The sequence below is a fragment of the Pygocentrus nattereri genome, chromosome 18, assembly GCF_015220715.1.
Source record: "Pygocentrus nattereri isolate fPygNat1 chromosome 18, fPygNat1.pri, whole genome shotgun sequence".
In the NCBI taxonomy this organism is placed as follows: domain Eukaryota; kingdom Metazoa; phylum Chordata; class Actinopteri; order Characiformes; family Serrasalmidae; genus Pygocentrus; species Pygocentrus nattereri.
This window is the reverse complement of record NC_051228.1, coordinates 24,825,718-24,847,102: the sequence shown is the minus strand read 5'-3', so window position 1 is coordinate 24,847,102 and position 21,385 is coordinate 24,825,718. Positions and strand designations below refer to the sequence as shown.

General features: G+C 40.1%; 2 protein-coding genes across 14 annotated transcripts in view; one reads left to right on the top strand and one right to left on the bottom strand.

Annotated features, from left to right (window-relative positions):
* tjp2a (tight junction protein 2a (zona occludens 2)) overlaps positions 1–2,351 on the top strand; it is a 51,229-nt gene extending 48,878 nt beyond the window's left edge. For all 7 annotated transcript variants that reach the window (XM_017700244.2, XM_017700242.2, XM_017700241.2 and 4 more), the window contains one exon: positions 10–2,351. In XM_017700244.2, the coding sequence (XP_017555733.1) occupies positions 10–184 (175 nt within the window). In that variant the 3' untranslated portion in view covers positions 185–2,351. The remainder of the gene's footprint in view (positions 1–9) is intronic.
* apba1b (amyloid beta (A4) precursor protein-binding, family A, member 1b) lies at positions 2,332–18,431 on the bottom strand. 7 transcript variants are annotated; one of them, XM_037547529.1, is made up of 13 exons: positions 18,276–18,431; positions 11,571–13,379; positions 11,318–11,419; positions 11,183–11,222; positions 10,907–11,052; positions 10,003–10,035; positions 9,580–9,669; positions 8,607–8,810; positions 7,803–7,982; positions 6,392–6,604; positions 4,483–4,602; positions 3,825–3,965; positions 2,332–3,472 (listed from the first exon to the last, which is right to left on the bottom strand). In XM_037547529.1, the coding sequence occupies exons 2-13, from the start codon at positions 13,332–13,334 to the stop codon at positions 3,401–3,403; spliced, it is 3,105 nt and encodes a 1,034-aa protein (XP_037403426.1). In that variant the 5' UTR covers positions 13,335–13,379; positions 18,276–18,431; the 3' UTR covers positions 2,332–3,400. The 7 variants fall into 7 exon arrangements, with proteins under 7 accessions (XP_037403426.1, XP_037403427.1, XP_037403428.1 ...); XM_037547530.1 differs by having other exon boundaries at positions 9,580–9,666; XM_037547531.1 differs by having other exon boundaries at positions 10,907–11,046.
* Between the last annotated feature and the right edge of the window lie 2,954 nt (positions 18,432–21,385).

Here is a 21,385-nt window from a genome sequence, read left to right as displayed (position 1 = left end):
ATTTTTCAGTTCCAGCTCCAACTCCGAATCCCACAGCTCATCATCCAAACCGTCCTACTCAGAGGGCCGTGGCCCTTACCGCTCTGCTGCTGATGATGATGAGGAAGAGTATCGTCGTCAGCTCGCTGACCAAACTCGCCGAGGCTACTACAACCCCCAGAAATACAATGACACAGAACTGTAGGACGAAATCTCCCTGCAGATTCCATGCCTATGAACTGACTTTTCCATGCTTGCCCATAAATCCAGTCTTTCATAGCAGCCATTTCAAGGTTGGGCAAGCTCTACTGAAGTATAACAAATTTCATTCAACCTGTAGCACAGTCAGTTTTGTCAAAATACAAATGCGGTATTAATTTCCAATTGTTTTTTATATATGCATGTAAAAGGTCATGTTAGGATGGATCAGATGGGGTTTTTTTGTTGTGTAACAGCATGGTGGCAAATTTGTCACCATTCAATTCCACCTGGTTTCGATTAGCTGCATTTTTAACAGGAATCTCAGTCTTACATAGTGAATTTAAACTGTAACCTAAATTTATTTGGATTTTTGTGGACATGCAGTAAGGCTTGTCTGACCTTGCAGCAGCTGCTGTGAAAGAATTTGTGGGTGAGGTATGGATTCGGCCATGACAAACTGACCCAGTGTTCTCTAACAGATGTTTGTTTGGTGTGCCAAACCTGTCTGTCATTAAGGAGTGGAAATGTGAATATTGGTACATGCATGCTAAAGTCAAGCTAACGCTCCTAGACCTTGAAATGATGTTGCATGAAAGTAAGTCTACTCTCAAAATTGGAAACGTATTTTACCTGCCATACTGGGTAGAGCTGGTTAGTGTTTGGTATGTTGGTCACCAGTCTTGGTGTCAGTTCAGTGCCCAGTAGCATTAGCTTTCATGCAGCAATATTTATATATATTTCAGCTCCTTAACAGCCTTGCAATTCAAGGGATCCAAATGGCAAAATGTATCCGGTTTGGAATGTTTTAGTTCACCACAGGGTTCTTCAGAAGTGACTGTTAAAAGCACTGTTCAGACTCAGAGCTCGGAATATGTACAGGATAACACAACATCCAAGGTCTATTGGAGACTGCAGAACGTTCTCCTCTATTCACTCTTGATTCATTTCACTTGCCAGTTCTTCCTCCAGAACGTTCTAATATGTTAAAAGGTCGGTTCTTGCTGGAGAGTGTTGGGTCAGTGTGCTCTGGCCTTTATTAATGTGGACCCTGAAGGTATTGTTGGATGGATCATTGCTCTGTTCTGAAAAAGGCCCTGGCTGTTCATAAGAACAGTTTTCACCTCCCTCAGTGTATCAAGGGCTTTTATTAAAGCACATATTTAAAAAGAAGCAGTATGTCAGGGAATGTGGAATTCTAGTGTTGAAAAGTAAGGGGAATTCCACCCATTTTTCAAAAGTTCTGCTTATTTGACTCATTGAGATGTAAAGTCATTCAGAGTTGATATGATGTTGCAGAGAAACTTGCTCACTGGTTTTCCTTACAGTGGTAGTGATGGGGAACCAGGAGTCACAGTGTCAGCAATACAAATGCAGCCATTTTATGTATTTTTATATATATATATATATATATACAATAGTCAGTGAATCTGTGGCATTAAAAGTCTGCTCCCTATCATCACCACTGTGAACAATTTTTACTCAGTACCTTTGTACAGAACATTTTATACCTAACCACTCTGATTGAATATGTTTACATCTAAACCACTTAATTATGCAGAAATTTTGAAAATCGGTGGAATCCTTTGAAACACATATGGCAGTACTGCTCCCCTCTTAAAGGTGAACATCATCTATTTTTCTTTTTATATTTGTACCATTTTTTTTTTATATGAAACAGAAAGACTTGGTGTATATTTTCATGTAGTGTGCCGACTCTATTACACTATTTTGTTACACGCCTTTGCAAAATGATTTTATTCATCTGCAGTTTCTGTATTGTTTCCTCTAGTGAGAGTTTATAGATTTTGGAATGACAGAGTAGTAATGGTCACAAATTATGTGTTGTAAACCTATGCATCATGTATGAATGAAAAGATGATTATATCACTCTATGAATATATGATACACTTCAACTGCCTTAAACTTGCTTTCTGATTTGAGGCTTTTGGAAGAGAAACAGCTACATTTTATCATGTCAAAGCTTATTTCCATAGAATACAGACAACTTTTATATCAACTTTTGCATTTGGATATGATTGATATTAGGTCCGTACTATTTCTATGTCTTTACGATCTCTGCTTTGGACTCCCTGTGAATGTGGATATGTTGTAAATCAACGTGTTTTTAACTTTCAAAAACAAACAAATAAAAAACTTCTGTATCTGTTTTACTTTTACTTTCATTAATAGCATTAACACACAATCTTGCTCTTCAATAAATTACATCTGTGCTCATAACAATAACCTCTAATATCTTCTAGCTGTTACTGATTTACAATGCTAATAGTCTCTTTATTATAGGTCCAGTGTTTGATCAAATATATCACCCATATATCAGTCTTTGGTACTTGGATGAACACGTCGCATTTAGCCGATGCCGGGTGGATGAATCTGTGGTAAGCACATACTGTCTTGCTGGGTATACAATACTTGATTTCACTTTGCTGTCTTTCTGTTGCACACCTGTCCTGTTTTTGTAAAAAAATAAATAATATTTCCAGATTTCTGAGTTTCTAAGACAAGTAACATGCAGTGCAAAATGGCCTTCCACAGAGCATACCACTTTTTAAAAGTTGTAATATACTGCTAAAGCAGTGTTGCAATGTTCTCTAGTAGTTGTGCAATCACTTCCCTTCTTTGATGATTAAAAACAGAATGGGGTTCCTTTACTGTCCTAAATTTGGTTGCATGTTGTGGACTGTATGTTCTATACATCACCCTTTACACCAGTAACAATGTACTATGGCAAGAACACAAGCTATAGAAAAAAAATTATGCAAAAAATCTTTGGTGAATATATTAAACTACTTGGTTCAAACAGTAACCTGATATAATGACACTGAACTGGTTTATGCTTTTTGTACAAGACCATTTTAACCCTGAAACTGGATACAGTTCTATGCCCTGTGGAAGCTTATGGCAGGTCATCAATGCACCATATATTACTTTCGAAGCACATTTTGCCAAAAAACAATGAAAACTGGAAAAAAGTGCAGGTTTGAGCAAACATGATGGATTATTTCTTAATGCAGTGTAAGCCCAGCCTTATGGTCATGTTTGGCTGTCGATATGGACAGACGGATTAAGGCAGGTCAAAATGCTCTGAGAAAAAAAGATTTACATCCAGTGTAACAAATATGTAAACAATCACAAATATTCCACATTTAAATGAACAGAGGTGAGTGAGATGAAGCCCCGGCATTTGCGCAGTCAGTGTCTTTCAGATGTAGACAGGCTGCTCCTGTGCAGTCAGCAGACGATACATGGCAGCGGGCATGGTCTTCATATGGATCTGAGAGAAAGATTGAGAATGTGCAAATGAAATTAATCAGATTATCCACTGCTCATCTGCCCTTCGTGATGTGTTAAAGATGTTATTGTTTTGGCTTCTGACTGAAGATTCTGACACTGAGCTGCGCTGATTTGGAGGCTGTGGTGGATGAGCCAAGAATGTAACATTATTTATACACCCCAATAAGGTGAAATACTTTCGAATGTCATTAATATCTGATGTGATCATAGAACGAACATTATGGTATAAACACCCTGTATTCAAGGGGAATTCAAGTGAATTGAACAAAATTTCTGCATAATTAAATAGTTAAGATGTAAACAGTTTAACTGTAGCACAGGTTATGTCTTACCTCTCCAACTGCATTTGACAGAATATGAACAATCTTTTCATGGGGGGTGGCCACCACACTCTGGCCGTTGATCTCGATGATGCGATGACCCACTCTGACTCCGCCCCTCTCAGCTATACCTCCTCTCATGAGACTACAAATCTGGATTGGAGAGAAAATATGAACTTCAACAAACTAGTTTAAACTACACTAATTAAATATCCTTCATTTTGTATGTAAATATTTATAGTTTCTTTTTTGGCTAAGATGTAATGTGAGTATATATTATATATTAGCTTTCTTATTTTCAAATAAACATAATTATATTCCATGATAGTTAAACCCTTTGGAACCTATTTTAATAATAAATTTAACCCTAACAAACTTGCTTGAACAGATAACCTAATTATCTATGGAAAACAACTTCTTTGTCTGGTTTAAGCTGCTCTTGCGTGCAGTGAAACATCTATTAATAAGTACAATATAGACAAATAAATACTTCAGTACAATTCAAATGAGACAAAATGATCACTTTCCTTTGAGCTTGAAATAAAACTCAATGTAAACAAAACATAGCCCTAAAGAAGGAACAAAAACATCCTTAACGTGATTTAAAATGGTAAAAAACTATAACAAATCCATAAAAACAATACAGCAAGACAGGTCAGAAGTTACCCACAATGCCATTCTGCACACTGAAACCAAGCTGGTAGCGGAGGTCGGGTCTGCGGATGAGGACCATGGTGACTGGAGGACACCGGACAATGTTCATCTTAATCCTGGATTGAGACTTCAGCCCCTGAGGAGAAGGAGTCAGAATTAGTCAGGTAATTAGTCAGAATTACCCTTGCATAAGTATCACATGTGAATAAATGTGGTTCTGTACACTTTGTTATTTTTCACATACATGTTATCGTGAAAAAAATGTGTGATCACGTCTCATCTGACCACACATTATTGCTTGTAAACAGGTGTGGTTTTTGCACACTTGATGTGAAATTTATGTGACTCTTCTGTAAAACTATTAGACTAAGAAATGGTGAAAACGTGTTACTAAGGAATCTAAAAGGCCAGACTCATGCTATCCTGATCATCTGGAGGGTGTTGCTGTATTTATTTAATTCCTGAAGCTGAAAAAGTTTTGGACATTATTCGCTCAATGTCAAAACTATTAAAAGCTTGACCTACAATTTTCTCAGTTCTCAAACATACATGTCTGCACCAAACGTCCTGTAAAGACATTTTTTTCTAAAAATGCTTCAAATGTAGCTTCACATTTTTCCTTTGTACTACTTAGCACCAAGGTCAGTCAGCACAAGTGGTAGCCTGAACTGTAAGTTTGATGGACATAGCAACAGTAATTAAAAGAGGTCAGACTTTTTTTTTTATTCTGCAAACAGTCAATTCACTTCACATACACAAAATATTTTATGACTGCAACTCAGATTATACAACTTTAACTATCAAAAACATTGGACATTTTAAAATAAACATTATAAAACCAACAATCCCATTTATAAAATCTGATTGGCTGAGATTCATGTTCAGACTCATTATAAAATACTTGATTTTTTTATACCTACTTCCATATTACTGTGCTCCGTCACAAGAAATCATTGTGCTGTTAAAGGAATAATCTTTGACTCTAATGCTGCTCATATGGATCACCAAGCGTACTGATGTAAGTAAGAACCCAGTTTTGTTTAAACTGAGAGGGTGACAACATATTTTCTTAACTAAAACTAGGCAGATGAGCTAACATGCTACACCATTCATCCACTGATATCAACAGCTTTGAATTAATGCTTTATATGATTCACTGTACAAATGTAATCAAAACAAAATTTGTCCCTGGAATGGCTTACATGCATTAAATGTCTGTGTTTTATTCAGATCTGCCTCAAGTATCAAACCCAGGCTAAATCAACTACAAGCAGCTCACCACTCCTCAAACAATGTGCTAGGTAAGTTTTTTAAATTCACTCAAATATCCTGTATGACCATAGCTGAACTGCAAATCTTTATTTATTATGCACTGTTTGAGTGCAGAAGCCAGGATTTTAGTACTTGAAATAGTATACTATTAATATATGTAGTGCACTGTGTAGAAAGAGGGGAGCCATTTGAGATTCAGCCCCAGCACAAGGAGAGGAACGTACAATGCCATTGACTTGGTACTAAAGAAGACAAAATATTGCAATGATGGCCAACTAAACGCTCCCTCTCCTCATTTAGCAGTCCTTTTTAATTGTTGCTTGGCAACAATTACATTCTCTAAAAGTATTAAATTTCTTGGTTGAATAATTGTTTATCTCAATTATTACTGATAAATTGTTAATAAAACTAAAAAATATTTTATTATGTTTTATGTCATCCAGCAAATGAATAACCCACTTGAGGCCGTATGTTACAGTATATCTTATCATGACTCTGCTTCCGGTTGTGCCTAATAACACCCGTGATAAAATAACGCACAGCCACTCGTGGCTTACTGCTTTAATTTATTGTGTGTACATCCGTTTCTGAGAAACTGTAGAACCTGACACGGATACCACATTGTAGTGACATGATCAGCAGATGACTCTTACTTTGATGATGCTCTGGCAGGTGGACAGTGGCAGGCCCACCAGGCTTGTGCCATTCACTGTCATGATCTGATCTCCGATGTTGAGGCGTCCTGATTTAGCTGCTGGCCCAGCATGCATTAGGCTAGCGATTATGACAGTGGGCAGGATGGAACCCCAGCCGGACTCCACGATGACCACTCCGAGAATCTCCCCCTTCTGTTTCTCTATGTACACCTGTAGACACACATGGTAGAGAACAGGGTTGTTGAGCTGTTCCTGCTCCCACACATCTGACTCTGACTAATCAGCTAATTGATGATCCATTCCGGAGTGGAGGTGGGGCGACAGCAGTAAAAAATGGCTAAACTGTGTGGTTCTCTGATTAGAAACCACAGCACTAGAACACACAAAACTCCAGAGCAGGGCTGACAAACGGTGTTAAACACAGTTACACAACAATCCTAACGCCTGTTTAGTCTCATGATTTCCCTGATTAAAATCACAGTTGTTACTCACTGGTGAATTATAACAACCAGAGCTGAGCTGAATCAGCTATTAGAGCCCATATACCAGTAGTTAGTGAATTATAGTTCAAGGAATTTACGCAGGTCATACACAATAAAAAAGGACTTGATTCATTTCAGCTTAAAACTTAATTAATGATATGGTGCAGTCACATTGTAAACTTTGCAAACCCCTAGTCGAGTTACATATTTTGTTAATTTTCTGAAGTGAAAATAAGTTAATACACCCTCTACAGAGAACACACTACTTCACATTTTGTTCACAATTACTGTTTATTTTCTGAATAAAACAAAGCAAAATTTACTGCACATTTAATATTTTTGTTTAATTTTTCCAATATGTTAAAGTAAAAAAAAACTGAACACTAACATTTGCAGAAAAAAAGCATATTTAAGTTTTCTTTAGAAGATGTATTAACACGATTTCACAACAAAAGATGTCCTTTGACTGAGAGTGTTTCTGAAACATTTTCTTAGGTTTTTCCTAGTCAGAGGCAAGAAATTCCGGGTTGTGAGCTCTGGTCGAATGCAGCAGCAGACCTACCATATATGGTACAGCCAATAGTAAAAATTTTAATCCTAATGTTTCATTACCACAATGTGTCTATATATCTATTTCTCACTACTACTATTTATCATTTTTTGCCTTTCAATAATAACATGTGTCCATGACAACAAACTTTAAAACACTGTCTGCTGCAATCTAAGTGGCATAAAAAGTGAAACATTCTAAACTTATTAAAATTTCTTTCACTGTAATTTAAATCCTGACATCCATTTTCAATTCACTGCAAGTTGGGCAATTTCAAATAAAGTGGCACAGCAGAACCATGTGATGGAGCATACTGCATCATATTCTATTATATTACATTTTATTACATTAAACCATGATACTGTATTGCACTCACGTCTCTGCAGTTCTCAGACTTGGAGAAGTGGATGAGGTCATCGTTGTACATATCCTGAGTGTTGAGCAGGTCACTGTACTCTCTCTGGCTCAGATCTTCAGGGTCAATACCATTTGCCCGCAGAAACTCCTGATACGCCACGCTGAAGGCCTGACCAATGGACTGGGCTATTAACTGTGCCTACAGGAAGAGAGAGAGAGAGAGAGAGAGAGAGGGGAGAAAATCACATCAACCTCAGCCCAATTAAAGCTTTCATCACTGCAAATCCAACAATTAGTTTCAGTCCACACAACCCACAGCGAATTTCACCAGTTTTCAGGAAATAAGAGATGCTGTTATTACCAGCGAAAACAAAGGGGAAGTCTAATTACTTCATAGTGACTTCAGAAAACAGAGAAATTCTGTTAAGATTTCAGATTCTCAGCTTTTGTGCTTGTAAGCTATCAAGAACACTGAAACTTAATATGAGATGTGGAGTGAGGTTTTATGGATGAGTCTCAATTCGTAACTGGGATGTTTTGGTTTATAAAAAATCAAAACTGCTAACTTCTAGAACTAAAATTTGCAGTGGTAGAAAATATTTCTTTGAATAACTGAAAGCAAGTCTCCTGAAAACATTGGAAGCTGTCACAAAGATAAATAGTGGAATATTAAATCCTAAATTATATTTAGTTGTTGAGGCTTCTGTGTGATTTTCTGTTATCTATATAACTAATAACATAGTTTAACAATGTATAACAATATATTTAAAAGTTTAGCAAAATTGCAATAAAAAATCTCTAAGAGCACCAAAGCTGTACTCACATCCTCTGACTCAAAGACGTGGCAGACCATCCTGTACTGACGGTGCTCATCCCGTGCTGGGTTTGAGTGATGAACATCTGCTGTGTCCAGGTGCTCCTGAGCGCTACGGGACCGGACCATCTTCCTGCGAGCCATCAGGACCACCATGTTCCCAATGTCTGCTATGTATGAAATGGTCCTCAGAGGTTGGTCCATCATGGTCTCCTGCAAAACAAAAATACTATGAGTCATATAACCATGAGTCAAGAACAGTTCAGCTAAAGCTGCCAAATGACAAACTGACTAATGAGCAAGAATTCATTGTAAACCAGATGGTTTTGCTTACATTCCTGTATAAAGCTTGATCATGTAACTAAAATGAAATGTGCTACATACATTATTATAATTATTGTTGTTATTATTAATCACAATAAACATAGTTGTGTGCAAAAGTAAGAAAAAGTAGAAATAAGTTGATTCATCCTCTTCAGAAGAAAAAAAATGCAAATATGGCATTTTTCTGCATTTGTAATACCTATTTAAAATATTGGAAAAAATCAAACATAAAATATGTGTCAGAACTTTTACACAGCGCATCAATATGTTAAATCTAATAAATAAACAATAATTGTGCATTAATGTGTGCAGAAGTGTGCTCTCTGTAGAGGATGTTTTAACATATTTTTACAAAGAAAATCTATAAAACATGGAATTTGACCAGGGCTACCTAAACCTTTGTGTACAACTGCAGCAACATAATATCAACATCAGTATTTTGTCCATATTATGCAGACCTAGCCTCAATGCAAGTGAACTAAAAAAGACACTAACAAACCTTTGGAGGAGGAACCTCCTACTTTAGGGGCAGCTAGAAAGTGAGAAACAGAGATAAAGAGAGAGAGAAGAAGACAGAGAGAAAAAGAGAACGATAGAGAGAGAGAGAGAGAGAGAGAGAGAGAGAGAGAGAGAGAGAGAATGAGAGCATCTTACTCACCTGTGTGTCAGCGTTGAGCACTTTAATCCTCTGAGTGGACATGAAAAGGTCCACCTCGATGGCAGATGGAGCCTCGCCCTCAGGCCCCTGCTGACACCACAGCAAACAAAGTCATTTTTATTGTACAAAACTATCCAAATATTCAAAGCCAACATCAACAAAGACATACACTGTAATGACAAAGGACCAGCTAAGTACAAAACATCTGGACAGGGTGTACAGCACGAGGGACAGGTTTTACTTTTAATATTCCTGCCACTGCTAATCCCGTCTATTTCATCTAGCAGTTCCGACAAAGTTCGGGAACATCCGACATGAAACAAAAATCACTCACTAAAATACAAAAGTAATCACTTCACATTGGACACAGATGACTACTCCCTACAGTACACCTACGCCTCCAACATTAACATTATACTGTACCTTCTGTCTGTTTTGGGCCTGTTTCTGGGCTGCCTGTTCACCGAGGAACAAAGAAAAAGAGAGTGGGTCAGAAGAAGCCCACAAAATTCAAAGTGACACGGTTGGGGGCCGTGAGACGCTCTATGTGATTGGCTAAGGAGCGACTGGTTATTCCAAATGTGATATTATGGGATAGTTTGGCTAAAGAGGGGACAGGGTGGGCGGGTTGTCATGGTGAGGAATCTCTCACACTGTGATAGGGTGAGGCTTCGTATGAAACGCTATCAACATGCCCTGACTTAATTGGAGTGACATCAGCAGCCCCAAGGAGCAAAACTGTCTCCAAATATCAACTGTTTGTCACTCATATTTGTTTGTTGTGCCCACTGCTTTACTGAAAAAAGATGAACCTCATCGTAAGTCCGTTTGAGAAAGCTAACCTGAGATAACCTCCAGCACATACATTACCACAAAATCAGCGCTCATCAGGACTCATTAAGCTCTCATTCAAGAGGGACTGTGCCCGAGTGTCCTCCGGGACTGATAACTGCCAGCTTTGAATTTGAAAAGTAAAAACAATGCCCTCTTTATATCATTATCAATTAATAAGAACATCCTACAGCCATGCCAGTTCAAAATATGTCATTTGAGGATTGGATTTTTTATTGTGCTCATCTTATAAATGAGTAATACTATGCGCAGTACTGTACAAAAGTCAGAGACCAAACTTTATCGCTTTAACTTCCATCTGTTTTGAGAAGATATTTCAGAACAGATTAGGTGTGCAACTATATACTTGCATAAGGAAAGAAAATATTGGGAGATTCCAAAACTGGAGTTTTCTAATATTAAAAGATACAGAGAAGGCTCTGCTCTTAACAACCACACAAGACCTGGTAGCTCTATCCTATCAGCAGGCGCTCACCCGGACACGATTCATGGCCTCCTGGGCCTGCTGCATGCGGGCACTCTTCGTGGGCGTTCGCTCTGAGAGCAACTGGGTGGAGCCCAAGTAACTAGCTGCAAATATGATGCCGTCAATTAAATCCTCTGGATCACACGGTCCTGGAACTGGCAAAAAGCACAATTACAGTTATAACCAGAAAATGTTCTGTGTATAAAATAGAAAATGTAAGTACTACACACTTAAATGGCAAATCTTACTGAGTCCTCATTTGATCTGAATAACACTGAAACTCACCGTCAACATATGTAGGAAAGGCAGCCAAATTTCGTCTAAGCTGAATGTGCAAAAAAAGACATTGTCACAACTTCTGTAAATCTGTATAAATGCAGTTAAAACATACTTTAAAACATTCACAAATTAATCATTCACCTCTTCAGCAGGTGGTAAACTGGGTATGACGTCTACATCCTGGTACTGATGTGTTCTGGAAGACTCTGCTCCCAGAGGGGCTATGGGATCTGCGACCAGAGCCTGAGAAAACGACAAAGTGGCAGATTTGGTTGACGTTTTAATCTGTCTTGCTCAGTAGCTTTAGCTTGCAGTGTTATTTTTAACAGAATAGGAATAACCTAAGATGAGGATGACACGAAGCACTAGCTTGAATTTAAATGCAGTCATTCACCTTGTTCTGTGGAGAAGAAAGCTGAGGTGGTGAATAGAGCTGTGGGTGGCACTCCTCCACTGGGCTGATGTCTCGTCTCATCACCCACACTGGCTCTTTGGGTTTGTCGGGTGTGTAAGGAGAACGCACTGTCTTAGTCTTGACCTCCTCAATGGCCTCCTTGATGTCCTTTATTGCCAGAGAGATGGCATCTCCAGAGATCCTTGAGGACCCTTGCACTGGGCTTTGAGCCATAGGTGGTCTTTCCTCAACAAAGTCTTTTTTGTCAAAGGTAGGTGAAGGTGAACCAATCTGAGGCTGTTCCTTCCGAAGCTCCTGAAGTTCTTCAAAACTACTATTGGAGCTTGTGTGGTTCCTGACTTGGATGCTGCCTCTATCCGGGCTGCTAGCCTCGTCTCCAGATTGTTCATCATAGTGGTGCAGCCTGGAGCCGACTGAAACCAGCTGTCTGGATTCCTCTTGTGGACTGAACTGGGGTTTAGGCTCAATGGTGGACACATTCTGGTTCTTCTCAAAGGTCTGCTGTTTTTCAGTGTGCTTTTGGGAGTGTTCTGAGAGGTACGATTCCCGGCATGATTCTGCTCGAGTTATTTGGTAGGATTCAGAGTTTGGTTGTTGGTAGGATTCAGAGCAGGCTTCTTGATTGGATTCTGAAAGAGGTTCTTCGCAGGAATGAGCTCGAGATCTATGTTCAAGCTTTGTGTCTGTGCTGACTGGAGTTTTGCCAGTTGGGCTGGAATGGGTAGTGTCTGCTTTGGGCTCCATGGTGTAACTCCTGAGGGGTTCAGAGAAAGGCTGAGGCTGGAAATGAGGAATGGCTAATGGTTGAAGAGGGATCGCAGCAAAGGGTGGCACATCCACCCTTATTGGCCCAGACCTCCTACTGTGAGAGTGGAAGTTATCTTTTAATCCACCACTGGCTGTTAAGCAGTCCTTATTTTCTTGAAATGGTTGCTCCTGTTCATGAGAATCAATCTCTTCCTCTGTCTTTTCTTGATTATTTTCCACTTCTTGTTCATCTCCACCTCCTTCACATTCCTCCGCCTGCTCATTCTCTCCCTGAAGGTCCTCAGTGTGCTCCGCGTGGGTGTGGAGGCTGCTCTCAGTACTGGAGGAACAATGTAGGTCTGGGCTGCTTCCATCTTGCTGCTCAACAACTGGTACCTCCTGTGGAGAGGGAGTTAGCTCCTCTTGTGATGGAGTTAGATCCTCCTGTGAAGAAGGTGTCAGTACCTCTTGTGAAGAAGGAGTCAGCAGCTCCTGTGAAGAAGGGCTCAGCAGCTCCTGTGAAGATTCCTCAGGAGATAAAGCATCCACTGCCTGATCTGTCTCCGGAACATCAAGTGGCTGCTGCACTTCTGTACCTCCATTACCCTCTCTGGGTTGTGGTTTGCTTCTATGCTGATGAAGACCCCTCTCCCCACTCCGCCGGTACCTGGACACCCCTGGACGGAGCTGCTGGCCTTGCCGTGGCTCTGCATCTCCGCTCTCACTCACCCTCCTCTGGGCCTGGCCTGGGACATGTCTCCTGCGATGGCGTGGTGGTGCCCGGCCAGACCCAGACTGGTGTTGGTGGGACTGTTGGTGGTAGTGATGGTGCTGGTGATGATGATGGGCATTTCCCTGTGCATCCTGGCTGTTCAGTTGGCATGGCCTCCACCTGGGACGGCCTCCTCCATCTAAGGGCGTCCCATTAGGCTGCCGACCGCGGTGAGGTGGTGGGGCTTGAGACCTCGCCTCCTCCGGCTCCTCTCGCTGACTCATGGCTGCTGTGACAGAGTGGGCATGACGTGGATGCTGCTGTACAGCCTGATGAGAAGATCAGCTGTGGTCAGCAGATGTAAATAAGCTAGTAGCTTACTTTTCACTGACAAATTAAATATAATAAACTCAAATCAAAAAACGTAAATCAAAAGACATAAATGTCAGTATTCCATTGACTTTAGTCTACTGTTATTCTTTAAATGAGACCAGAAATTTTTCAGAATGCATAATTGAATCGTTGACATGTAAAAAGCCATTCAAAGGGTTTTCATGTCTAATGGTTCATTGTAGAGACACTTACTTATCACAAAAGTATTATAAAACAATGTTTCAGGCACCCAGCTGCGTATTCATAACTTTCATGCACTAACTTTTCATGATGTAGCTTTTAGAAGCCTCTGTTTCCTATCACCGCTACTGTGATCAATTCTGATTCTGTAAGTTTCTTCAGAAAAGAACACACTCACCAATCTGAATGACTCTGCTTGCATGTTAATGTGAAAATAATGTGATCGTTTAGAAATTTCATTTTAATTATGCAGAATTTTTTAAATTACCCTTTAAACAGCAGGCTTAGTGTTCTGTGTTCTGATGGTTTATTTTTACATCAAATGCTATGAATTATTTAGTAACTACTACTACTAGCATGTAGCACTGATGAAAGTGGAGAATTAAAGTGCATCCACGTACAAACTCCTTAAGTACGTGATAAAAGATTTTCAGCAACTCTTTCTCATTCCCATTAACCTTCATCAATGCTATAAGTGTATAAGCTTTGTTGTTTACTTAATTGTCAGCTACCTTTTTACTAAACCACCCTTTGCCTAACTGATGAAGGAACTTCAAAAAGAGCAGTGACTTCATAGCTGCTGTACCATGACCAACAAAACATTTCAAAGTTTAATGCTAGCTCTGCTAGCCTGACCTCAACTAATAACCTAAGCTTAATCCTGACCCTAATGAAAACTCTACCTTATTACCTTAAAAATGCACCTCACAATGTACTTCATTATATAGTGTGTTAACAATCTACATGAAACAGAAATAACCTCAGGCCAACAGTCTAACCACTTTTTACGGACATTTTTTAATCTGAAACACTGCACTGGGCTCTTTTTGTGCACTTTAGGGATAAGGGCTTGATCTCAGAGGAACGAGATGGTTAATCTCCATCATTTCCTCTGGCCTCTGAACAGCTGGCAGACGGCAGAACAGGAGACAATGCACAGACATAACAGAGCCCCAGCAGGAGGGGGGTAAGAATGAGGTGAATTATCATTGTCTCAGCATCACAGAAATGAATCTTATGTGGGACAAAGCACATAGCAAAGCTGTACAGGATGCACAGGCTTGGTTGTTGCTGTCTGACCCCTATAAAAAGGTTTATAACATTCTAAGGCTTATTATTCAGTAATTACAAAAATGTCAATGCAAACTGGCTGAGCTACATTGTTTACCACATAAGTGCTACTACTAGGGAATGCTTTATTACAGTGTTAGGAATAAAAAAATGTCAACAGGTAATATCTATTAATATAGGGACTTCACAACACATACTTAAGCATTGAATAACATAATTATAACTGATAAAGCAATATTTGCCAGTAATCCCAAGATGACACAAGATGTTTTATAAAGTAAATGAGATTGTACTGAAATAAAGGGATTTATACTAAAGCCACAGAAATGTGTGTGATTTATTTCTATGAAGCATCGTTCCCAAGAACTGTGAGCTGTTATTTTGTTCTATTATTTTGGTGTGCAGTTTTTATTTAGGAAACTTGTGTGTCTGCAACCACTTTTTGGTGTCCTTACTACAAATTGTACTTTTGCATTTAAACTCAAATATGCAGGAGTAATGTGGCGCTCATATTCATTACATGGGAATAATGCTTCATAACAGTGTTATAAATGAAAGAAATGGCTGTCAGTTTAGTTTAAGGCCTCTTATGTCAATATACTTCCTAAAACATCTCATGTCATTCTGCTGTTACTGGCATAAACACTTACGTATGGCTTTATTAACACTTATGTATATGTTGTGAAGTCTATGTAGGCTTCAAAAAAGTGTTACCCTTTAGTTTCAGGGAATGATGTTTCATAATAGCGTCATACACTGAACAAATGTATGTAATTTCTGTTTACAGCCCCTTATATCAACACAATGTTTTTTACTTCATAATACATGTTATCTTGCAATTACTGGTATATGCCTCTTCACAAATACTCAAATATTGCTTTTAAAATATTCAATGCTTGTGCATGCATCCTAGATAGCCTTCAAATAAGGTCTTGTCAATGTTTTTAAGTACAAAAATCTATAAAATAAACCAGGGAAGCTGTTACACAAGGCAAAGATCTACTATGCTACACTGAAAATAGCACACAATGATGTCCCTGATCCACTGGACTGTCAGCTCCAGACAGGTGTGAGGAACCAGTCTGTGTCCATCTCCCATCTTCTAGGAGATTGAGTGCAGGACGATGGGCCATGGCCCAGCCACAGATGGCCACAGTGGGCCTCAGCCACACTCCCGCATGGACTGGCATGGAGCTCAGCACGTCCATCTGTTGTGCCTCCAGCGAAACCCCGCAGGCAGGGGATTTGCTTCACCATTAACTCAGGGATCTTCAGCTAACCCCACCCCTCCTTCCCTCTGGCATCACGATAAACCTTTTCTCTTTCTGTACTGTTTAATGCCCAGACATACACTGTTTACACCAGAAGCCATGTCTAATTGTAGCCTTGGTCCAATGAAGGAATGGCTTCACTCTAGCCTAGCCTTTCTTCAAATGCACTTTCTTTAGCCTTGGGGTCAATCTGACCACCTAAGGAAATGGAATTATATTATTATTTATTTTATTTCTTATTTATTTAGAGAGGTTAAACACTGAATGGGGCCAGATTGACCCCAAAGGCTACGTTCTACACAGCAGGTAAAAGTGGCCCAAATCTGATTTTCTCACCAAATCCGATTTTTTTGTTTGGCTGTTCACATTATCTTTTAAACGTGATCTGTATGCGACATCAGTCTGAACAGACCAGCTCCTAAACAGACCTGCATGAGCAGAACAAAGCTTCCCGTGGCTCGTCCAAAATCGGAGCTGAAAATGTCAGACTCAATGCGTTTTTTGCTGTTCACACTGCAATATGAGGAAAAAGATCGGATTTGGGCAGCTTGGGTCGTCGATTAATCTAATAAATGTAAGCCATTGTAAGATAATATAGGATAATGATCAAAATTGAGAGTTTTTGAGGGGATTTTGTGAGTAAAACATGTGTCAGCTGCCATTACTAAGGAATTAAACCCCTCTCTGTTTGCCGGTGACCACCTGAAGAGGTTACAATGCGGTGGACGAAGCTTATGTTCGCTTATTTGAATTTTTGGTTCCTCCTTAAATGTTGCAGCAGTTACATTATGGTGCATGAACACGCGCCTTCATGTACTGCCGCATCATTTAAGGTAGAACGGAAGGTTAAATAAGACGGTGGTGAACAACTTCAGAGTCGTTTGCCATGAGTAAAAAAACACAGAAAACCGCACAAAATAAGTCCTGACAACGGTTTACTTACAGCGAACAAGCGGGCTGAGGGAAAGGGTCTACCGCAGCGTCCATTGGCCGCTCGGCAGCAGGCAGGTAGGCTGTGCAGCGCTTGTTATCTGCTTGGACATTTCTGCTCTGCCCACACAGTAGGAGGCTGTCGCCTCTGAAGTTTTGTGGCCATATGTTCAAAATTTGCAGAGCTGATTTTTGCTAGAGAAACGCTGACATGTTCCAGAAAGACACGACTAAAACTTCCAGGCGAATTTCATTTCCTAGAGATACAATTTGAGCTAAGCACTTAAAGCCTAACCTCGTGTCCGAGCACAGTGGCCTGCGCGGAGGCTGCGTTCCAATATGCCCACTCGTCTTCTAGAGCGTTTAGCTAGGGCGTATGCTTAGCTTAGTTAAAGGGGAACTCCACCCATTTTCAGAATTTCTCTATAACTAAATGTTTAATGTGTGAACAAAGTCGATCAGTGTGGTTGGATCTGAAATGCTCAGTTCTAGAGAATCTTAAAATCAGAACAGTTCACAGTGGTGGTGAACCGTTGTGGTGACATCGCTTCTGAAAGCTAGCTACATCACAAAGTTATAACATGAAATCGTTATGAATATGCTGCCTGATGTCTACGACAATGATTTATGATAGTTTTGAGATATATTTTTAGGCTCGAGCTTATTTTTACATGGTGGAGTGGTGCACACAGGGTACTGAAAGGCAAAGTAGTCACAGAGAAGTATTTTTTTCCAGTTTTACCAGTGCTTTATCATCCTTAACATTACATCAGCCTATAAATAAATTACACAACAAACCTTTTTTTCCAGATTTACCACTTCATTTAGCATTTTACATCCATCAACATTACATATAACATCTTGGAAGACACATAACGTTATAGGTTCGGTGGTGGTTATCTATAGTAAAAAATGGCTGTATTTGTGCTGTGATGACCCCAGCTGGCTCCTTTCACTACTGCTGTGAAGAAATCCAAGTCGGTGCCTTTCATCACAGTGACTCCACCACTGAAGTATACAGAAATTTTGAAAACTCGGTGGAATTCCCCTTCTGAACTAGCACACTCGCGCTAGAATTTAAGAACACAGTTGTTCAGGTTAAAACACAAGTCCGCTCTTGCTAAGCACCCTAGTTGGAGCACAAAGTAGGTAAAAAGCGCTTGACAGTGCGAGCGGTTACAACCAAGCTAAGCCTTCTAGTTAGTGCTCAGGGACACATATTGGGACGCAGCCTAAAACGTCCCTCCATTTCTAATGGACTTACCCGGCAGGTACGCCTACGGCGCGGTCATTTTTCTGCGTTGAAGTCAGAACTGACCTGCTGTTTTTAAAACACAATATCATGTTTTATAGCCAGGAAAAGTGGGAGCGCTGTCTTACCTGTTTAAGAGACGGATGGATGAAGGAAGGACCCGCCTGCTCGCCCTCACCATCTCTGCTCGTCCCCGTGTCCCTCTTATCAGCGCGGATTAGGGCAGCGCGCGCTCCGGCCCCTCCTTCACCAGCGTGACATCAGAGAGGATTACACACGATGCGCCAAGTGCTTAGAAACACTGCTGTCTCCACACCCTGCCCCCCAGCTGTCAGGGGAAAGAAATGTGTATTTCAGACATGCGGATCATTTTAATTTTTCTAATATTAGAGCTTAATCATTGAAAAGAGAAAGGATTTCCTCTGGACAGGATTTTGATCCCAGCACAGGGAGAGGTTTACTATTGTACAGTGCATTGTTTATTCACGACTTACATTGGCTATCAACACACCAATCACATCTCACACACAGACCACCTCTGTTACCGTGACAACATTTGAGTTACCTTGGAGCTCTCAGCTCTGTGGGGTGGCTTCAAGGTGTGTGTGTGTGTGTGTGTGTGTGTGGAAGGTGGCACGGAGTTATGAAAAGAAACATTCAGCTTGTGTACAGTACTGTGCGAAAGTCGGATAAGAAGAAGAAAATTAGCACTAGAAAGCTGAAAGTGGACATCTGAGATTTGGAGTCAGGTTTTACTGACTGATGAGACTAAATTCGTGATTCAGATTGTGTGAAGCGGAAAATACAACCAACTTCTAAGACTGAACTTTGGAGGTGTGGAAAACTATCCCTGCAGGTAAAATTGAAAAACTGAATGGAGGCTGGTCTCTGACTTTTGCGCACTGTTTTAAGCTTGTCTGTGTGAGTGTTTGGGAATAGTTGAAGTACAGTCTGAGTTTTTCTACTGTTATTTCTCTCTATTTGAAACAACCCTAATTGTAGACCTCCCCACTGTATGTGTGCATGTGTGTGTGTGTGTGTGTGTGTGTGTGTGTGTGAGTGTCACTGAAAATTTCATGCTTCTGTTCACAGGAATGCGTATGAATAATTCCCAGCACTCTTAGTACCACTGCTTACACTTCAGAGACCCCCCACCCACAGAAAGAGCAGACACAGCCTTTAAATTGTTATAAGCTATGAATATTTGATCAACCTCTGCCTGCTCTATGTCAGACTCACACATTAGTGAGTAAGATTGAACTAACGGTGAGCTATTAAAAATGCTTTGAGAACACAGCAGCTGTATGTAAACTGCATGCAGTACAGTTTGACTCTGTACTGGCAGAAATGTCCAAAACAAATTCAAATTTAAATAAATATATTGAATAGATGTGAGGCACTATCATCGTTAATTTATAGAACATACAAAATATTACTACTAATAATTATTATATGCTTTTTTCTGCAGGTAGCAGCTCAATGTGCTTTCCAGGTGATAAAGTGCAGTTCCATTAACAAAAGATAAAAAACAATTTGGCGACTACAATAAATAAAAATGAATTTTGATAAATAAAGGAATGATAGCATAGATTACGTTAAACATATGAATATGTAAAAGGACGCAAGCTTGACTGCCTAAAAAGAAAGAGCTTAGAAGCATAACAACAGCTATAGTGGCGCCGTAGAAGAACATGCAGAAAACAGTGCATACTTGCAAAAACTTTTATTTTGAATAGGCACTTCAACATACAGCAAGCCCAGCGCTAACCAAACATGGGGAGGGGGAGGTCACAACTTCTGAGGAGGCTAGACTCTTCCAACACGCTGTAATCCACCGTCCTCCAATACAATTACACTAATTAACTACAGACTAACCCACCCAGCACCAACAATGGCAGTCACAACAAACTGACCTTTTTTAACTGGACTCTGAGAGCCACTTCGAATGACCATACCCCCTAAGCTCCTCATGGTCACGGCTTTCTCCTAACCCGGGTAGTCCCGCAGCTCCTCCAGCTTAGCCTCCGTTTGACTAGGAACAGCCTCCTGACTGACAGTGCCGCTGACATCTGCCTGAACCACTGCTGAAGAGCAGTTGTCAACACCGCTAGGTCATTGTGTAGCTCCACTGGCAGGTCTATAAACACCTGTAGTACTTTCTCCTCCAGGGCCAGGCACATCTGTATCACAGTGACAGCTGCCATCCAACCATGATGCTGGATGACCACTTGCAGCTGCACAGAATACAGCTCCCAGGAGCTTTCCCTGTTGTAGCACGGTAAGCAGATGCGCTCTCGTTCCTTATTGTCCCCTGTTCCAAAAAAGGGGGTAACACAAGAGGAAACTCCTGAAGAGTGGATACATTTTCAACACACAAAATCAAGTCAGCTCTCTCTGAATCATAGAAAGAATCAGTATTAACATTTTTTATTTTATTGTATCATGTTCTAAGCTTTTTAACGGAGGAATGGAATAGCAGTGCAGGAGGAATGGAAATGGGAATCACACTGAGCCTTGACCACTATGCCATATACACATATAGAAGCAAGGACCTTTAAATTGAACCTTGTGGTACTCCGCAATATACGTAACATTCTTTTGATGTGATGAATAATTTCCTAATGAAGCCAAATACTGGCTATTCATTAAATTTGATTTAAACCATTGTAAAACTGTTCCCGAGAGACCTATACAGTTACCACTGTGGGTCATTTTCGAAAGTCTGAAAAATGCCCTCTAATCAGCTGGACACATATGACAGACAGTACTTACTGGCTCAGAGCTCTTATGCCATCTGCTGGACAGAAACCTAATAATCACCATCCACTTTATTAGACCCACCCTCTTTGTACTTTCACTCACTGGACACTTTATAAGATCCACGTGCCTTATAAGGTCCACTAAATACAGTGCCCTCCACAAATATTTGCCCCCCTGGTAAACATGAGCAAAACAGGCTGTAAAATAATCTTTATTGCTTTTTGCTTTGATCTTTCATTCAAAATTTGATCAAAAATCTAACCTTTTTTGAAGTATAAAAAACTAGATCTTATCAGGAAATTAAGATTTTTCTCAAATCTGTGTGCCACAATTATTGGCACCCCTTAATTTAATACATTGTGCAGCCTCCCTTCACAATGATAACAGCTCTGAGTCTGCTCATTTAATTCTTAATGAGACTACAGAACACATGGCAAAGGATCTGTAACCATTCCTTCATACAGAACCTTCAGATACT